We start from the raw sequence: 16492 nt of genomic DNA on the forward strand, positions 1-16492 counted from the left end.
CATTTACATATTATCAAATTATCTTTATCTAAATATGTGGTGTTTATATAGGGGAAATTGTGCTTTTACAGTGGAGAATCCTGGAGGACATTAACATCACTAGTAGTAAAACAAAAAGAAGATATCTGCCTTCTGATAGGGTCAGGTATTCTTTCAAAAGTTCATGTCCTTCAGCCCACAAAGGCTGGTAGAATCTAAGTGACGTACAAAGCTCTACAAATGGGACCCCTAGTCTCATTTGGTGGATGTTAACCTCAGAAAGCTGGGTAAGGTGTGTGAAGGAGCTCTCTGCAGGTGCTCTCTGTGTGCTGTGGAGTAAAATGGTTCAAACACAAATGTGTATAACAGAGAAGCATGCCTAAACAGAGCAGCCACCTAAGTGGCCCCTGGAGTGCCTTACAGGTAGGCAGTGCCTGCTAGGAGCTTTCTAAAATAATTTAAGGTATAGAAATGTGTGTTAGAGAGACTCAAACTACTTGGGACTTTGAAAACTGCTTAATTATATCTAGTCACAGAAAGAAAAGAACAAAACCATGACCCCCATGGAAAATTCGAACTTCGTCATACAAGCTACTTATACCCTTATCTCTGTAGATTAAAGTATACACTGTATTTTACATAAAACAAGAGTTTGATATTATTTTGACATCTGTCTTGTGAATTGGAGATACCAAATGATATGTCTGACTGAACAGCTGAACTACATTTGCCCACTTGTATACTGAGTGCTTGCTTGTTTTGTTGGATACGTGATCAGTTCATTCATTTGCAGAGAAAACTGCTTTAAGATTATGACTCTTTATCAGTGAGGCTTAGGACACTTTACAAATTGGAAGAAATTTGACTTACTCAAGTGAAATAAAAAATAACAATGAGCATACTGTTTCTAGCATATTAATATTTCAGAACTGCTTAAAAGAAGAGAAAAATCTGTTTCATTCATTTTTTTACTATTTGTAAAGTTCAACAGTTCACTTTTCTTCCACTCTTTTTTTTTTCATATGCAAGGCTTTACTCCACTAAGATAGTTAAATCCATGTGAATACTGTCATTTGTAAATAGTAAACATATATTATCACTCAAAATACAACATTTATTAGCAAACATGTGTTATGTTTTATGATGCCTTGTTAGCCACTGGGAAAATAAAACACACAACAGTTTTCTAACAGTAGAGTGTGGTAGTAGACAGACATGTAGACTATCTGGCCAGATGGGGTAGTAATGCGGGGATTAAAATGTGTAAGTACACAGTGTTGCACTTGCAAGTCTCTCAGAAGCATTGGCTGTGTGTAGGAAAGGCCCATGTAACAGTAGGGGGAGGTAGAATGGAGCTTTAAATCATTGGTGAGAGAATTTAAAAGAACTTAACTTTATTTTGAAAAACCAACTATAGTATAGAGGCAAGTACTATATACATTGTTTGCTATGTATTTAACCTCTGCAAAGTTCCAAACAGCTACTAGAATCCAAACGCCATGTTTTTCTAAAGAAAGATCTTGTTGCAAGTTCCAACAGTCTTAGTTAACTCTCTTATCCCTCTTATGTGCTGAGTACAGTCGGAGGAAGAGGAATTGGAGTTGGTGAGTGTGGTTTCCTGCCTGAACAAAGTTGAAAAATATATAAATAGTTCTAATTATTTTAAATGTTTTTATTTAACCTTTGTTCCTTTGTTACAAAGATATTTTTCTATTTGTTTCCCACCATCCAAATGTTTTTTAATCAAGAAATTCACCTTCTGGTACTACTGATCCTAGTTTTTATGTTTATTGCTGTATATATTGGTCCCTTTTACTTGAGGGCCAAAGGAGAAGACAGTTGAAGTAACCTGTAAAAACAATAGCTGTCCATGAGCACAAGACACTTCAAGCTTTTTCTGCTAAGGAAATACACAAGATACCTTATGTGGCTTTCCAAATTATTAAAGTGTTTTTAGAAAATGACTTCACCCTCAGAGTCCCTGAGATTGTAACACAGAATCTTGTGTTATGTCTCTTTCTTTCAAAAAGATTACATCATTTTTGGTGAGGTCACCTTTTTCAGAGTTGATTATTTCATCCTGCATGAGACAGTCTGAACCACAAGGGGGTTCCCTGTTTACAAAAAGAAGTGTCTGTGATTGAACATACACCCGTTTACTCCTTACCAGGAGGTATTTGATTCTTAAAAGCAGCTGTTACCTGTTTTTCCAAAACAAATATTTTCTGTTGTTTTTCCTCTGGAAAATAAACTTAACTAAGAATAACTTAGCTCTTTGTTGGTAACTAAAACTCAACAGATGTCATCATATGCATCATTTGCTAATTAGATGACTCCAGTTTAAGGGGAATAAAAACTTGTGAGTGTTGGGGGTTTAGCATGGGCAGGGGTTAGGAGTGCATGAGAGCATGGGGTGTAAAGGCATCCACTGGCTTCATTTCCTTATTATGACATGTTTATGCATGCTGGTGTGTTTTGCACAGTTTCTTTTCAAGTAAGGTTCTCTGTTCTTTAATACTTAAGAGATAATCTTTTATTTGCTCTGCTTGCTTGTTTTTGGATTGGTATCTGAAATATACTCACTAATTAGCTATAAATGTGATGCTAAATTATACAATGAATATCTTTGGGGGAAGATTCTTTAGTTAAGGATATCACTAATGGTTGCATTATGGTTCAAACTGAAATAATTCATCTTATACTAGACTCCACTCTTTACTCTTAAATAATTGTCCTAAATGCTTTAATTATCTAGCACTGTGTTGCCCTCTAGTGGTTCTGAAAGTTAGTTACTCATGGAACACAATGCTGCAGGGATCTCTCTGGTGGGCAGAACGGGTATGGAGGGTCATTATTACTCCAGTCTTTGAGGTTATACCAGGAAGCTGCCATGATGATGCATCTCCAAAAAGCCTAGAGTAGGGAAACCCTACACTGAACCATCTCAACACTGTTTTTTAACCTAGTTTGATTTGAGACCAGATTAAATCCCTCACTCAAAAACTCATTGAAATTGTTGACTCAATGCTGAGACTAAACTGTTTCTCCACCTGTCATACCAATGTGTGACAATGTGTGACTCTCTGCCTTCCTTAAAATAACACGTAACTGCAGAATCTCAGATAGTTTTCGAGTGTGTTGAAATGTAGGAATCATGAAAATGAGAAAGAGCACTAGAAAGTATAGTCGATCATATTCCTTAGAAGTTTAAGCTAATTCAGACTCTAAAAATTGAATCAATTCAGAGTGCAAAGCAGAACCAGAAATGCAGTCCTCTAGAATTCAGAAAGTTGTTCAAAACAGCTTGTGCCCTAAAATAATTGTTGATGGCTCTGATCCAAAGTGAAGGGGAAGAAAGGAGCCAGCTCCTGGGTCTGTGTTGAGGATTCCCTGGCAAGAGTGAGGCCACAGCGAGCTTCTCGGTTAGAAGCCTTGCGCTTCGAGAATAATTTTATCTCGTTACAGATTTGGTGGGATGGCTGTGGATCAGAAGGAATATAAATATATTTGTCTGTTTAAGTCACCAATATCACCAATAATGTAAAGTTTTAACTACAGAAAGTCTGAGGACAGCAAGAATGCTGTCTTTGGGTTCATTTCTAATATACCCCTTTAATTATCAGCAGGAGCATTGAAAGCCAGACATGACAAACATGTCTGACTTCCTTCTATAACAAATTAAAGGGTTTAGAGAAGTAAAGTGATTTTTCTCCAGGCTTAAGAAGAGGTGAATAAGTGACTAAGACTCAGGTGATATCCGTACAACATATGGTATTCAGATGTCCTGTAAGAAGATGTGTAGGAAATACAGACTGACATGAGAAAAGCTGGAGTCGAGATCCTCAAAAGACCATCACCTGATAGGCATTTACATTTAGCCAAAGGCCTTCGTTTGTCTCAGTGCTTTCTGAACGTAGTGGGAGAGAAACTGTAGTCGCACTGGGACTCTTCAGTCGTGACCCAAACCCCGTAACCATCAGTCATCAGGCTAGAACTCTCTTTGTAAAAACAAATTATAGTTGCCCTGTAGCTTTCTGTATACAAACTGTGGAGTCTCTTCTGTTGTCTGATCCTTTATCTTGGAAAAAGTCAACTTTAGGTCAGTGTGAAGGAAAAAATGATTCTGTCCTACCCTACACATGGAAGACAGGAGCTATCCTAACATAAGTTGCTCATCATTTAAGAGTTGACTTTTTGCCAGAAATAGGCAGTCCTTAAATCCCAACTGTCAGGAGGCAGAGGCAGCTGGCTCTCTGCTCAAGGCAAGGCTGATCTACATAGCACCCTGATCAGCCGGGGCTACAGACCCTATAGGGAAAGGGGACAAAAGGAAAAGGAGAAAAGGCAGCAGGTGTCAACATTTTAATTTATTCCCAACCTGGCTCAGATACTATTATGCCAATACAACCAGTCAGTATTTAATAGCCTTTTGAAAAGTACATTATTTAAAAACTTGGAGCCTTTCCTTTCAGAGAACTCAAAGACGAGAATGATACAGATCTGAATGGGCTGTTAAAACCTAGATCGCCTGCAGGGTGAGCAGGAGGGAAGCCATAACACAAGCTACATGGATTCCACAGCCACAGCCTAAAGCATTAGTTAGTATATAAGGACTGCAAAGGAAGGAGTCTTGATTCCTGTGCTCTTAGATTTATAATCTCATGAATACAAATTCTTTTGCTGCCATCAGCCATTTAAAACATACACAGACTTCACTTAATGTAGCTTGACAATACTTGTAATGATATCAAGTCCTCATTAAGCTATCACACAAAAGTGTTGTCACTCATAAGGTAAGTTTCTATTTTAAGACATGCGTCTGGGATTAATATACTATAGTCTTAAAGGGGAATATGAATAATTAATACAAAGATAGATCTCTTAAATATTTAGTTATTCACATTAATATCTTTAAGTTTTCATGTCACTGAAGAAATAACATTCACATAAAACTGTGAAGTGTCACATTTAAATTGAAAGTTATTTTTAAAATATTTAGGCTGAGCATAAATACCACATAATTACACTTAATCTTCTTTCTGATCTCTCACAGAATGCCCAAAGGATAAGCAGTTCTCAAGCCACTCAACCTCTTGCCACGCCTGTAGTGTCTGTGACAACTCCAAGCTTGCCTCCGCAGGGACTAGTGTACTCAGCAATGCCAACGGCCTACAACACTGGTGAGCCATCTCTGGGGCCTTTTCCTGGACTCCGTTCTTACTGTTTTCTAAACAAGGTGTACTTTTGTAATTTTGTAGCATGTTATCTCTGCGGTTTTTGTTTCAAATTTTTATATATATATATATATATATATATATATAATGCTAAACCTTTAAAAAGTTACATTAAATGGGTTGATAAGAGAATGAAGTAAGTTATTTCTCTAACATGAGCTTTTACAGCTTTTATTTTTTTTAGGTGGGGGGAGGGGTTGAGACCAGGATAGGCTTCTCAAGTGCTAGGATTAAAGGTGTGTGCCACCATGTCTGATTTTTTTTTTTTTTTTTTACTGCTTCTTAAGGAAGAAGCAAGTAGCTATTGTCAACTGTGGCACACATTTAGCCAAGGAAGGCAGGAGGCAAACTGCTCGGGTATTTTTATGAAGTCTTTTATTGCACAGTATCTTGTTCTTCCTCAACTGTGAAATCATATTATTTTGTATTTATGCTGTAAACCTGCTTTGGGAAAGAGTAGAGGTCTCTTAGGGGTGTTGAAGGTGCTTCAGTGTGGCAGGCAAGATGTGGTTTTCTCCTGTAGCTACTGGATTGGTTTGTGTTGTTTATACCTGTGAAGGAGAATGATCTCTTGTTTCTCCCCACAGCCAGTCACTCTGCTGCTGAGAAGAGGTTTTCATTCATTTGGTGTTTTGTTTTGTTTTGTTTCGGACTTCTCATCTTAAAATATTATTAAGACACAAAGCTGTTAAGAAAGTTTAGGAGTAGCTAGCTGTGTAGTGGTGGCACACAACTTTTATGGCAGCACTTGGGGTGGAGAGTGGGTTAGAGGCAGGCAGATCTCTGAGTTCAAGGCCAGCCTGGTCTACAGAGTGAGTTCCAGAACAGCCAGGGCTTCACAGAGAAACCCCCATCTTGAAACACACACACACGCACACACACAGAGAGAGAGAGAGAGAGAGAGAGAGAGAGAGAGAGAGAGAGAGAGAGAGAGAGAGAGAGAGAGAGAGAGAGACTAACTGACTCTTATATCACAGTGATGGAGGAGGGATGCTGCTAGCCTAGCCAGATGGCCCATATGGAGAACTGGTGTGCAGAGGGTTCCCTGTGGGTTCACCATTCTAAGACAGGCAGGAAGCACAACTTTTCCCCAGTTGAGCCAAATACCTGTGGCTCTGGGAAAGGAAGAAATAACACCTTGTCTGTCATCAGAGGACTGCAATGCAAGGAAGTCACTTCTCTATGATGCATAGTGGACTATGGTAGAAATGACTTAATTTTAGACTTCAGAGTAAATGCTTTGGCATCAGTACTAAAACTGCTGTGTGGAGCAACCTGGAGGGACAAGCAGTGTATACCTTTGATTGGCACTTTAACTCCAGGGCTAGTTCTTTTTAAACAACTTGTAATGGTCTTGTTGACAAAGCCTGGGGGATGACCTTTACCTTCCCAGATACCTGTGTCAAAAAAGACACTGCTCCAATCAGATGCTCAGTAGCCTATGAATTGTAGCCCATTGTTTGTCTTGCACAGAACTAATTCCAGAAAAGGTCAGAGCTTAAACACTTATAGAAATCCTGTCAGAGTCCATCAGTCACTTGCTGCATAAGAGATTTTGAGTTAAGGGCATATCTCTTTTTTCAGATGAGAAGACAGATACAGCTTAGCTGGTAAGCATGTGTGGGAAAGTCTTGCACTGTTAGACTTTCTAGTTTGGACTCTGAGTTGAAAAGATAGAAAAGAAGGGAACTTGAGAGGTCTGATGCTCAGATGAGTATAGCTGAGGAGGCCATTTGGATTAAGTATCAGAGTTAGATGCAGTATTCTGTGTCTCATTGCAGGTATTCCAGTGTACTCAAAATTCTACTGTAATACTCATTTGTAGAAACAGCATTAGTTTCTAAAGAATGTCCATATGTATAAGCATTTTAAAATATTGCATACATATATTTTTACAAAGTCTCCAAGGAATTACTAAAACACATAGTGGAGTCAGGCTCCCTTAAGAGCATGTGACTCTAAACATCAGTCTCATTCCATCTGAGTTCGCTTTTACTCTCCTTTTTAAAACAGCTGTTTTGTTTGTGTTTTTTCTTTTCCCACATTATTGTGTATATTATTTTTCTTTCTGTAGATACTTAGTGTCAAGCCCACCACACCAGGCAGTAAGTAAAGGAATAAATGAAGGAGCAAGTTTTAAAAATAGCCTGTGGATCCCATAGACACTTCCTCATGGGCATCAGTAACATCACTCCAGCTTCAAGATGCATTACATGTGTGGCAGGTGCCCTAGCAGGCACTGTAAATAGAATGTGTGGTCAGTAGTGGAACTGAGGCCTGCCACGAGAAAGACAAGCAGCACCGGAAAAGACCTGTTCATATTGTATCAGACGGACACAGTCAGGAGGCCACCAGGCAGAGCAAGGTGAATGTCACAGGCAGGGCAGTTAGAGTTGAGCTGGAAAAGTGGGGATTTGTTGGGTGTGTTACAGCGTATTACAATCATACTTGTTATTTCCACACATCATTTTTGGCTCCAGTGGTCTAGTGGACATAGGAGATGGCTCTTTGGTTAAGACTTGGTGCTACTATTGCAGAGAATCCATGTTTGGATCCCAGTACCCACTCCAGGCAGCTCACAGCTGCCTGTAACTCCAGCTCCAGGCCAGTCTAGCACCATCTTCTGTCCTCTGTGGGAACCTTTATTCATGTGCACAGATACCCATACACATAACCAAAGTAATAAAAATAAATCTTGTTTTTGAAGTAAATGCCAATAAGTCATAGAAAGGTTGTATAGTGGTCCAAGTAATAGTTTACTGGTGGCTTAGAGAAGATTGCACTGGATCCTCCACAAGCTGGAGACAGCAAGGTAGACTTGACTGGAGTTGTTAGCTCAGGTAAGTGTGCAGCAAAGAAGTATTGTTAACATTCACTTTCCTGGCATGAGCCATTGGGTATATTGGTGCAGCTTACCAAGAAAGGAAGGACAGCTTTGAGGAGAGCATGAGTTCAGTTTGGGTTATGCCAGAATTAAGGTGTTTGTGAAGATAGCCAAGGAGAACAGGTCAAGTGAGTCACTGGACATGCCAAGAATTCAGAAGAGAATTATGGACTGGAAGGGTTGCTAGAGAGTAGTCATCAGGCTGAGATTCTCTGGGCATGTCAAGTATGAAAGGATAGTCACATAGAAACCTGAGTGCCAATGACACTTTCTCAACTCAGCCTTTTTTTTTTTTTCCCTTAAAATGTATTAATTCAGGTGGAGGATCAACTTCTTTAAACACCTTTCTTGATAGAGTAAGCCTTGGTCATAGTAATTATGACTCAAGTATTCACAGAAAGGACTTATATGTCATAGAAAGATGTTGATGAATTTGAGGTGACATGTGCAGTTGGGGACCTATTAAAACAAATGTAGTGGATTGTACCGTGGTATTAGTTCAGTAAGAAATCTTCTTTGTCCTCCCTGTCCTCCTGAGCATCAACACATGGATTCAGGTTCAATCCAGTGCATCTCTTTTTCCCAGAGGACAGGTATATTTATCTGTTTAGTAACAGTCTCCGTCTTTTGTAGATTACTCATTGACCAGCGCAGACCTGTCTGCCCTGCAAGGCTTTACTTCCCCTGGAATGCTGTCTCTGGGGCAGGCTTCAGCCTGGCAGCAGCACCATCTAGGACAAGCAGCCCTCAGCTCTCTAGTGTAAGTAACTGGAAATTTTCCTGAGCTTTTGCACGTGGCCTGCACACACCTCCTGTCAGTTCTCTTTTATTTTGTAGACTGTCAAGAACAAGCCCTGCCACGATTCTTGTTTATGTACATGCAAGTGTTGGAAGAAAGTATTTTCTTAACATAGCTCTAGATAGTAGTGTGGATGCTGAGCACACCAGGCATTCCTTGAAGGGATCTGGGAAGCATAACTTTTCTTATTAAACATGGAGAGTCTCAGATGGTACAAAGGGAATCCTAAAACCCAGATGGCGCCTGCATGCTCCCTTCTCACTGACAGCCAGATGAATAAGCCATTGCTTCCCAGCATCATCTCTGAGTCTGCTTCCTTAGGGAAGGTAGCTGAAAACATTCAGGCTCATCTGCCTTCCTTTCCTCCTTTGCTTTGGAGAAGAGGACAGCAAGCCTGTGTCTTTTGCATTCTCCTTGAATCTTAGTAGAAGAAAAGCAGGATTGAAAATATCCTGTGTATGAATCAAGGGCCATAGGATTCATTTGATTGTTTCTGGCCCAGTTTACAAACTACTTCATTCATAAAAGGAATGTTCCTTATGGGCAGGGTGTAAAGCAAAGAGGATTTATGATGGTGCCCAGAAGAGGCTGGACTCCCTGAACATCAGAAGGAACACGTACAGGAGAGCATCCAGAAGAGGGACAGCATAGCAGCAGCTAGCTGGCTGCTTTGCAACTGATAAGGCCAGGGGGACCTTAGCCTCCTGCCCACAGTGCCCAGAGAGCCAGCAACTCCTTTCTCTTGGATGGTGAAAGAACTACACATGTGGGTTGTAATCAGTATTGCTCTGGAGAATCCTGTTCTGGGTGAAAGTGCTATATGTATCTTAGGGAAAGGTTTTGCTTATATAACTATTGAAGCCCTGGCCTATTCTGAGTGAAATCGTTGAAAATTGTGGACCTGAAAGCTGGGCATTTGGTGCTGCCTATAATCCCAGCTGCTTAAGAGGTTAAGACTCAGGAGTTAAAGACCATCCCTGGGCAACATGGGAGGCATGGTGACTAAATAAATAAATAAATAGAAAGTAAGTTCAGGAAGTAAGTGGAAAGGCCTTAAAGCTTGAGACACAGTGAAAGTCCTCTCTCACATACTACCACACACATTCCTAGCCTTTCCAAAACTACTTGTTCTCATGAAAAATGGGATGATTCAATTTACATCTCATGGCTATTGAGAAAGCATGAGATGTGCTTGTCATAGGACCCAGTACAGAAGGCCCTGAGGGACAGGAGACAGGGAACAGAATCCATGTTGTTGTTCATTAAACAACACTTAAAACTGTTTTTTTTTTTCAGAGTTGAGATGCAAAAGTATGGGATATTAGACTTTCAGTATTCCCAGATGGTTTCCTGAGCTCTGTCATATGAGTTAGATGTGCTGCCAAACCGTCTCACCTCTGTTGTTTCTCTACAGGGCTGGAGGGCAGTTATCTCAGGGTTCAAATTTGTCTATTAACACCAACCAGAACATCAACATTAAGTCAGAGCCAATTTCCCCTCCCCGGGATCGAATGACCCCATCAGGCTTCCAGCAGCAGCAGCCGCAGCCACAGCAGCAGCCACCGCCACAACCTCCACAGCCCCAACCCCGGCAGGAAATGGGGCGCTCCCCTGTGGACAGTCTGAGCAGCTCGAGCAGCTCCTATGATGGCAGTGACCGGGAGGATCCTCGGGGTGACTTCCATTCTCCAATTGTGCTTGGCCGACCTCCAAATACTGAGGACAGAGAAAGCCCTTCTGTAAAACGCATGAGGATGGACACATGGGTGACCTAAGGCTTCCTGGTTCATGTTTGTTCTTTGTGTTACTGCAGTGAACTGCCCTACATATCTTAAATTGGTGAATAAGGACATGAGTTCAATATATTTATATGTAAATGCATACATATATATCCCTTTACATATATATGTATGTCAGTGTGAGTGTGTGTATGTGTGGGTGTGTGTTGTATACACAAAATCAGGCACTTACTGCAAACTCCTTGTAGGTCTGCAGATGTGTGTCCACATGGCAGACAAAGCACCCTGTAGAAACAGACCAGTCTGGCACTTCCTTGGACTACTTGTTTCGTAAGATAAAGTTTTTGCAGAGAAACGTGTACCCATATATAATTCTTCCACATTAGCCTGCAGAAACCTAGGGGGCCCCTATTTGTTTTATTTAACTGTGCGGTGACTGTAGTTACTTCAGAAAAAAAAAATGCTTTGTAGAACAGAGCAGTAGAAAAGCAGGAACCAAGAAAGCAATACTGTACATAAAATGTCATTTATATTAATAACCCAACCTGGCATGGGTCTATTGCAAAGGGGTGCATGGGAAAGGGCTGTTGATATTGAACAAACAAACAATAAACAAAAAGCCCCACACATAACTGTTTTGCACGTGCAAAAAAATGTATTGGGTCAAAGAAGTGATTTTTAGCTATTAAAAAGAGAGAATAGAAAACACGCATGAAATATTCAGAAATACTAGCCTAGAAATATAGAGCATTAACAAAATAAAATTAATATATTAAGTTATAATTGGAATATGTCAGAAGTTTCTTTTACATTCATATCTTTAAAAAATAAAGAAACTGATTTTAGGTCATGTATATTTTATATGAAAGAAAACACCCTTAATGAATTGATGACTATATATAAAATTATATCCACTACTTTTGAACACATTCTGCTGAATTATTTATATAAGCCAAAGCTATATGTTGTAACTTTTTTTTTTTTAAAGAATAGCTTTATCTTGTTTTAACTTTTTAGTTTTATTTTAAGAGGGGAGAAAAAACAAAAATATCTTGCAAGCAGAACCTTGGAAAAAAAAAGCCATGAACACTTATTATTCTATATGTAAATTAAAAGTTGAGCCAAACTCTTTGTGTATATAGCATCCTAAATATACTATCACCTTTGATGTAAGTACCTATGTATTGTATGGTCACCAGATTAAAAAGTATATTTTTGTGGATTGCCGCCAATTTGGGGGGAAAGGCGAAGTCCTTGAGTAGAGTATTCACTGTTTAATATTTACTATTTTGTTAAATATACTGTACTTTGGATTTAATTATTAGCCCAGTTTTTCAGAGGATTGTGTAAAGGGGTTTCCCCTCACTGGTGGTGAATGTGTGTTGTTCTGTTGTAATCTTTGTGCTGTATGGGGTGAGCATCATTATATATTTTATATGTGTACATAAATAGCAAAGTGGCAACAAATTGGTGTTAAGTTCATCCTGCATAAATATAAAATGTGTTGTAACAGATTTTATAAGGCATTATTTAAAACTTGCCTTTTGTGAGGGAAAAAAAAAAACCAGTAGAAAGATGACCTAATTTAACTAATATTAGAGAAAATGGCAGAACAGTAGATGAGCACAAAGGTTTTATAAGTGGTAAATAATTAGGAAAATATCTGTAGGGAAAGGGATCTTTTTCTCCTTGACTCTAAAGATAGATGACGCAACTGGTTACAAAATCCAGGAGGGCTTTAGTGTCCCGTGCATGGGAGGGCACGGGCGTGCAGGGAACAGCTCTCTTATGGTGCAGATCCTCCACACGATTCTTGCTGTCCTGACGGAAACTGGTGCCACCCTCAGCTTGGATTTTGAACAAGGCCTTACTCTTACAGGGAGACAGCTCGTTGGTGATGGCAAGTTCATCTGTTTACTGGGCGTGTGCCATGAACAAAATTCAAAGTCCTGTGTATCTTTTATCTTAGATTTTTAAATACTCCTTTTCCTGAAAAAATTAAAGAGTTTAAAAATGGCTGCTATTTTATATTAAACAATGTTAAGCAGCTACCTGAAGTTTTTACTTACATTTTGCTTTTCCCCCTAATTCCCTAAATTATGCTCCTTTTGATGTTTCCTCATCTGCTGTCCGGACAACTCATCAGCCAGGTTTCCTGACTGGCACATAGGTATTAGGTACATGCACCGTGGTGAGCACAGGCTGTATAGTGGAGAGCACTTCACTGGCAGTTTGGGTAGCACATGTTAGTAGAAGCCAAAACAGTGGGGATGATGTTCTATCTCCTCTCTGTGGTCTCAGCATTTGGCTCTTACTCAGAAAAGGTTAGGTTTTCTTCTTGAAATGTACTGAATTGACTTACAGGCACGTTCTTCATAAGGTCATACCTAATTAAAACAAGACAGTCTCCCAACACTGAATTTCCAAGATAACCCTTACCACTTTGTAAACCATTTATAGCTTTGAAAGTATTAAGTGACCCTTTCATTATTATTTATGCATGTTCATGAACTTCTGCTGTATATTGGAATAGGAGTTAACACATTCACATTTACTGTCTATTTTCTTGTGTGCCTTATGAGATGGCTTTTCTGACTGTATCTCAATAGTCTTTCTTTCTATGCAGGTTTATAATCAGTACAACTACTGTTTTCTAAAGTAATATTACACAAGGCTCGGAGTTTGTATTTAAATTACACTGACCAAGTCACAATGTATTCCGTTTTCAGGAACTGAATATCTGACTGTTAATCTTTTCCCATATGCCCAGTGTGATCTGGAGCATATGGGCTTGACATCCTTCACCCAGATGCTCATGTGTGAACATATCACATCCACAGCTCTCAGTGGAAGCCAACCTAGAGTAGGGAGGACACTGACGGTGTTGCTTTAAACTGACTTTTCTTACCCTTTGAGACTCATGTGTTTTGTATAAGACACCATCACAGGCAAGTTTTTCTCCCTTCAGATAACATATTTTATTATTAAAAAGAAAAACAAAAGAAGCTTAAGTTGCACTGGACGTGGGAAGTTCCCTCAGATCTCTACGTGGTTCTATACTGAGAGAGTGTCACCGCTGTGTGAACACAGGTGGTCCCAGTCAAAACTCCATCCTTTGAGCCCTAATTACATCCATTGTGTTACAAAACTAAATCAGGGGTTTGTTCTAAAAGAACAATACATGTTTCACCATTTCCTTTCAGCTGTAAAGACTAATAATGTATTAACATGATTTCTGTATTAACCATCATGCGCACAAGAAATACATAGTAAATACGGAACCTGAAAACTCCTGGCGTTGGATCATAAAGAGCTAGGTGATTAGAATGTGAAAAGAACTTTACAAATGTAAAACTTTTATTTCTCTGTAGAAACTTTCTTCACTTTGCTGTGCAAGAAGACACTGCTTTGCTATATTTAAAATGGCTTTTTTAAAAGAGATTTATGTATTTGGTAAATGTTTGTAGTCAACAGTTCACACAAGCTGTACACGGTTTGATCATGTAAAACCGTTTGGCGGCACAAGCTGGACTTTGTTGCCATCCTTGAGATGAACCTTTTAAGAAAAATAAGTTAATCTCAATTTTTCCCTGAATGTGTTTGTTTTTTCTTCATTATACAATAAATATTATAGTGAAGTTTTTATCAAACAGTTAAGACAATGCTAGAGGTTGTTGTAAGCTATTTGTCTCCTGCACTCACTCCAGTAAAGATGGCCTGGCTTTGACCATACATCCAGACTCTGTCATGTTTGCCTGGGGAAAACAGTAGGTTCTGGCATGGCCACCAGGCATCCCTGCTCCCCAGTTTCACCCTGTGGCATCTAGACAGCCCTAGAGCCTGTAGGAAACAGCCAGCCATCTGTTCCCCAGTATCAGCCTGGCTATGCTGCAGCTCAGTTAAACCCAGTGGGTCTCAAAGAAGTACTCACGAAGAATAGCATCAAGTGCTGAGGGCAGTGGATGTTAGCACTCACTAACATGTTATCTTTAAGGTTTACAGTGTGAAACTAGTTTTGCCCAGATTACATACACAGCGTTGTGTTTTGCAGAGGTGGCTGTTAAAGCACACTAGCAGATCCTTCCCACTTTCAGATCTTAACTGAGCCAGAAGCCAGAAAAGCTCCAGCTCCAAACAGTTGTCCAAACTCTTTGTTTTTTGATTTTTAAAAAAAAGTCCTCTTCCTCTCCTTTGCAGTGTGAGCCAGCTCCTAGCTAAGCAGATTCTTGGTGTCAAATCAAGTTAATTTTTTGCATTGGTTTTGCTTGCTGGCTATAATGGGGCTCTTATTAGCAGGTTTTGAAAGCTGTTCGAGTCCTATGGCTAAAAATATTCTAATCACAGCTGCAGCTACTTAATATCAATTCGCTTTGAGTCCCTAGTCAGCTCCCATGGGTGCCTTGCTCTAAACCTTTATCTTGGTTTTAAGCTGAATGTGTGTCTGAGTGGCACCAGCCAAGAAAGTGATTTTCCAAGCCCTGTGCCAGCTGGAAGGCTGCAGCCCACTCCCAGCCACCTGTCCAGCTGAACACCACTTAGCCGTGGATGAGCCTGACAGTGACTGGGATGAGGTGCTATATTTAGGCGAATAGCCCAAAGTGATGTGTCCTAGTTGGTTCTGGAATTGATGGCGTCTCACTGCAGATGGCTGTCCTTCCCAGGGTGAAGGTTCCTGCTAGGCTTCCTGTAAAGTGCTGTCTCTAATTGGTTAAGTATTTTGGAGGTAACTTGAATACTAGGTTTCCCCAACATTTACCCATTTAGCATTTAAGAATTTTAAAATAACAATTTTACAAATCAAATGAAACTATATGAATTCGTAGATCTAAGACAAAAGAATTAGGAATAATGGGGACAATAAGGAAGGACACTTCCTTCAGTGGTGTCAGCCTCCCCATGCTGTCATGAATCACCTCTTATTTCCCTGAAATAATGCCAAGCCCTTAAATGAAGAGCTTGGGTTGCTGCACATCTGGCCCCAAACCATTCTGGCAACCTTTTCCCATAATTCCATTCACACTCCCTACATACCGGGTCACCAGCTACTCACAGTCCCTTTGTTCTGCCCTCTAGTCCTTTGATCACACTAAAAACCATTCCCTAAAAAGCCCCTGCCCGCTGTCTCACTGACTCCCACTCCCCTTCCTGGTACCAGGTTGGCTCGGCTCCTCTAGAGAACGTCTCTGGAGCCCAGAGCCTTCATCTTGCTGCCTCCTAGCGTATCAGCACCTTGAGGGCAGGGGACGAGGGTCCTGTCTGGTTATCACATCACCTCTTCGTATTCTGAAGAGCTAAAGTGTATGTGGACGGATGGAGTACAGATCAAAGTAGCCCATGCTCCTTATTTCAGGGCAATGAAATTGTACCTTAAAATAACCAGATGCAGCCAGGTGTGAGGTGGTAGCACTAAGGAGGCAGAGCCAACAGCACCTCTATCAGACCACCAGCAGCAGTATGGCGGGTAGCAGGGCAGGGCAGCGAGGCCACAGAACCAGAAGAACACAAGCTCTAAGGCTGCCAAGCCCAAATTACTCAACTGTGGGCTCTGGGATTGGGATTGGCAAGACAGGAGTTCCTGTACAAAAGACTTGCCCTCCCATGGCATCCACTGAACAACAAACACCACAGGGTATACTTTAGTGTATTTGGCTCCTGGCTGCAGCCATCTTCTGTGAGCTTTCTCTACATGGTAAGTAAGGCCCAGAGCCCAGTCTATCCCATATGATTGTCAAATCCATAAACTTCAGAGCATCTTTCCACTTGTGGCTGCCTCCTGCTGGTCAGGCATGCAGTGCACAACCCAGCCTGGGGCCTTGTCCCCCTTGTATAAAATCAGCCCACCAACACTAAGAAAGAA

The 16492-nt window shown here is 40.4% G+C and overlaps 1 protein-coding gene across 3 annotated transcripts in view; it reads left to right on the plus strand.

Annotated features, from left to right (window-relative positions):
* The window catches only part of Mef2a (myocyte enhancer factor 2A), a 125202-nt gene extending 110835 nt beyond the window's left edge, over positions 1-14367 (plus strand). For all 3 annotated transcript variants that reach the window (XM_028776652.1, XM_028776650.1, XM_028776651.1), the window contains exons 9-11: positions 5033-5159; positions 8731-8857; positions 10311-14367. In XM_028776652.1, the coding sequence (XP_028632485.1) occupies positions 5033-5159; positions 8731-8857; positions 10311-10671 (615 nt within the window). In that variant the 3' untranslated portion in view covers positions 10672-14367. The remainder of the gene's footprint in view (positions 1-5032; positions 5160-8730; positions 8858-10310) is intronic.
* The last annotated feature ends 2125 nt before the right edge of the window (positions 14368-16492 follow it).

The sequence above is a fragment of the Grammomys surdaster genome, unplaced genomic scaffold (assembly GCF_004785775.1).
Source record: "Grammomys surdaster isolate TR1022 unplaced genomic scaffold, NIH_TR_1.0 271, whole genome shotgun sequence".
Lineage (NCBI taxonomy): Eukaryota > Metazoa > Chordata > Mammalia > Rodentia > Muridae > Grammomys > Grammomys surdaster.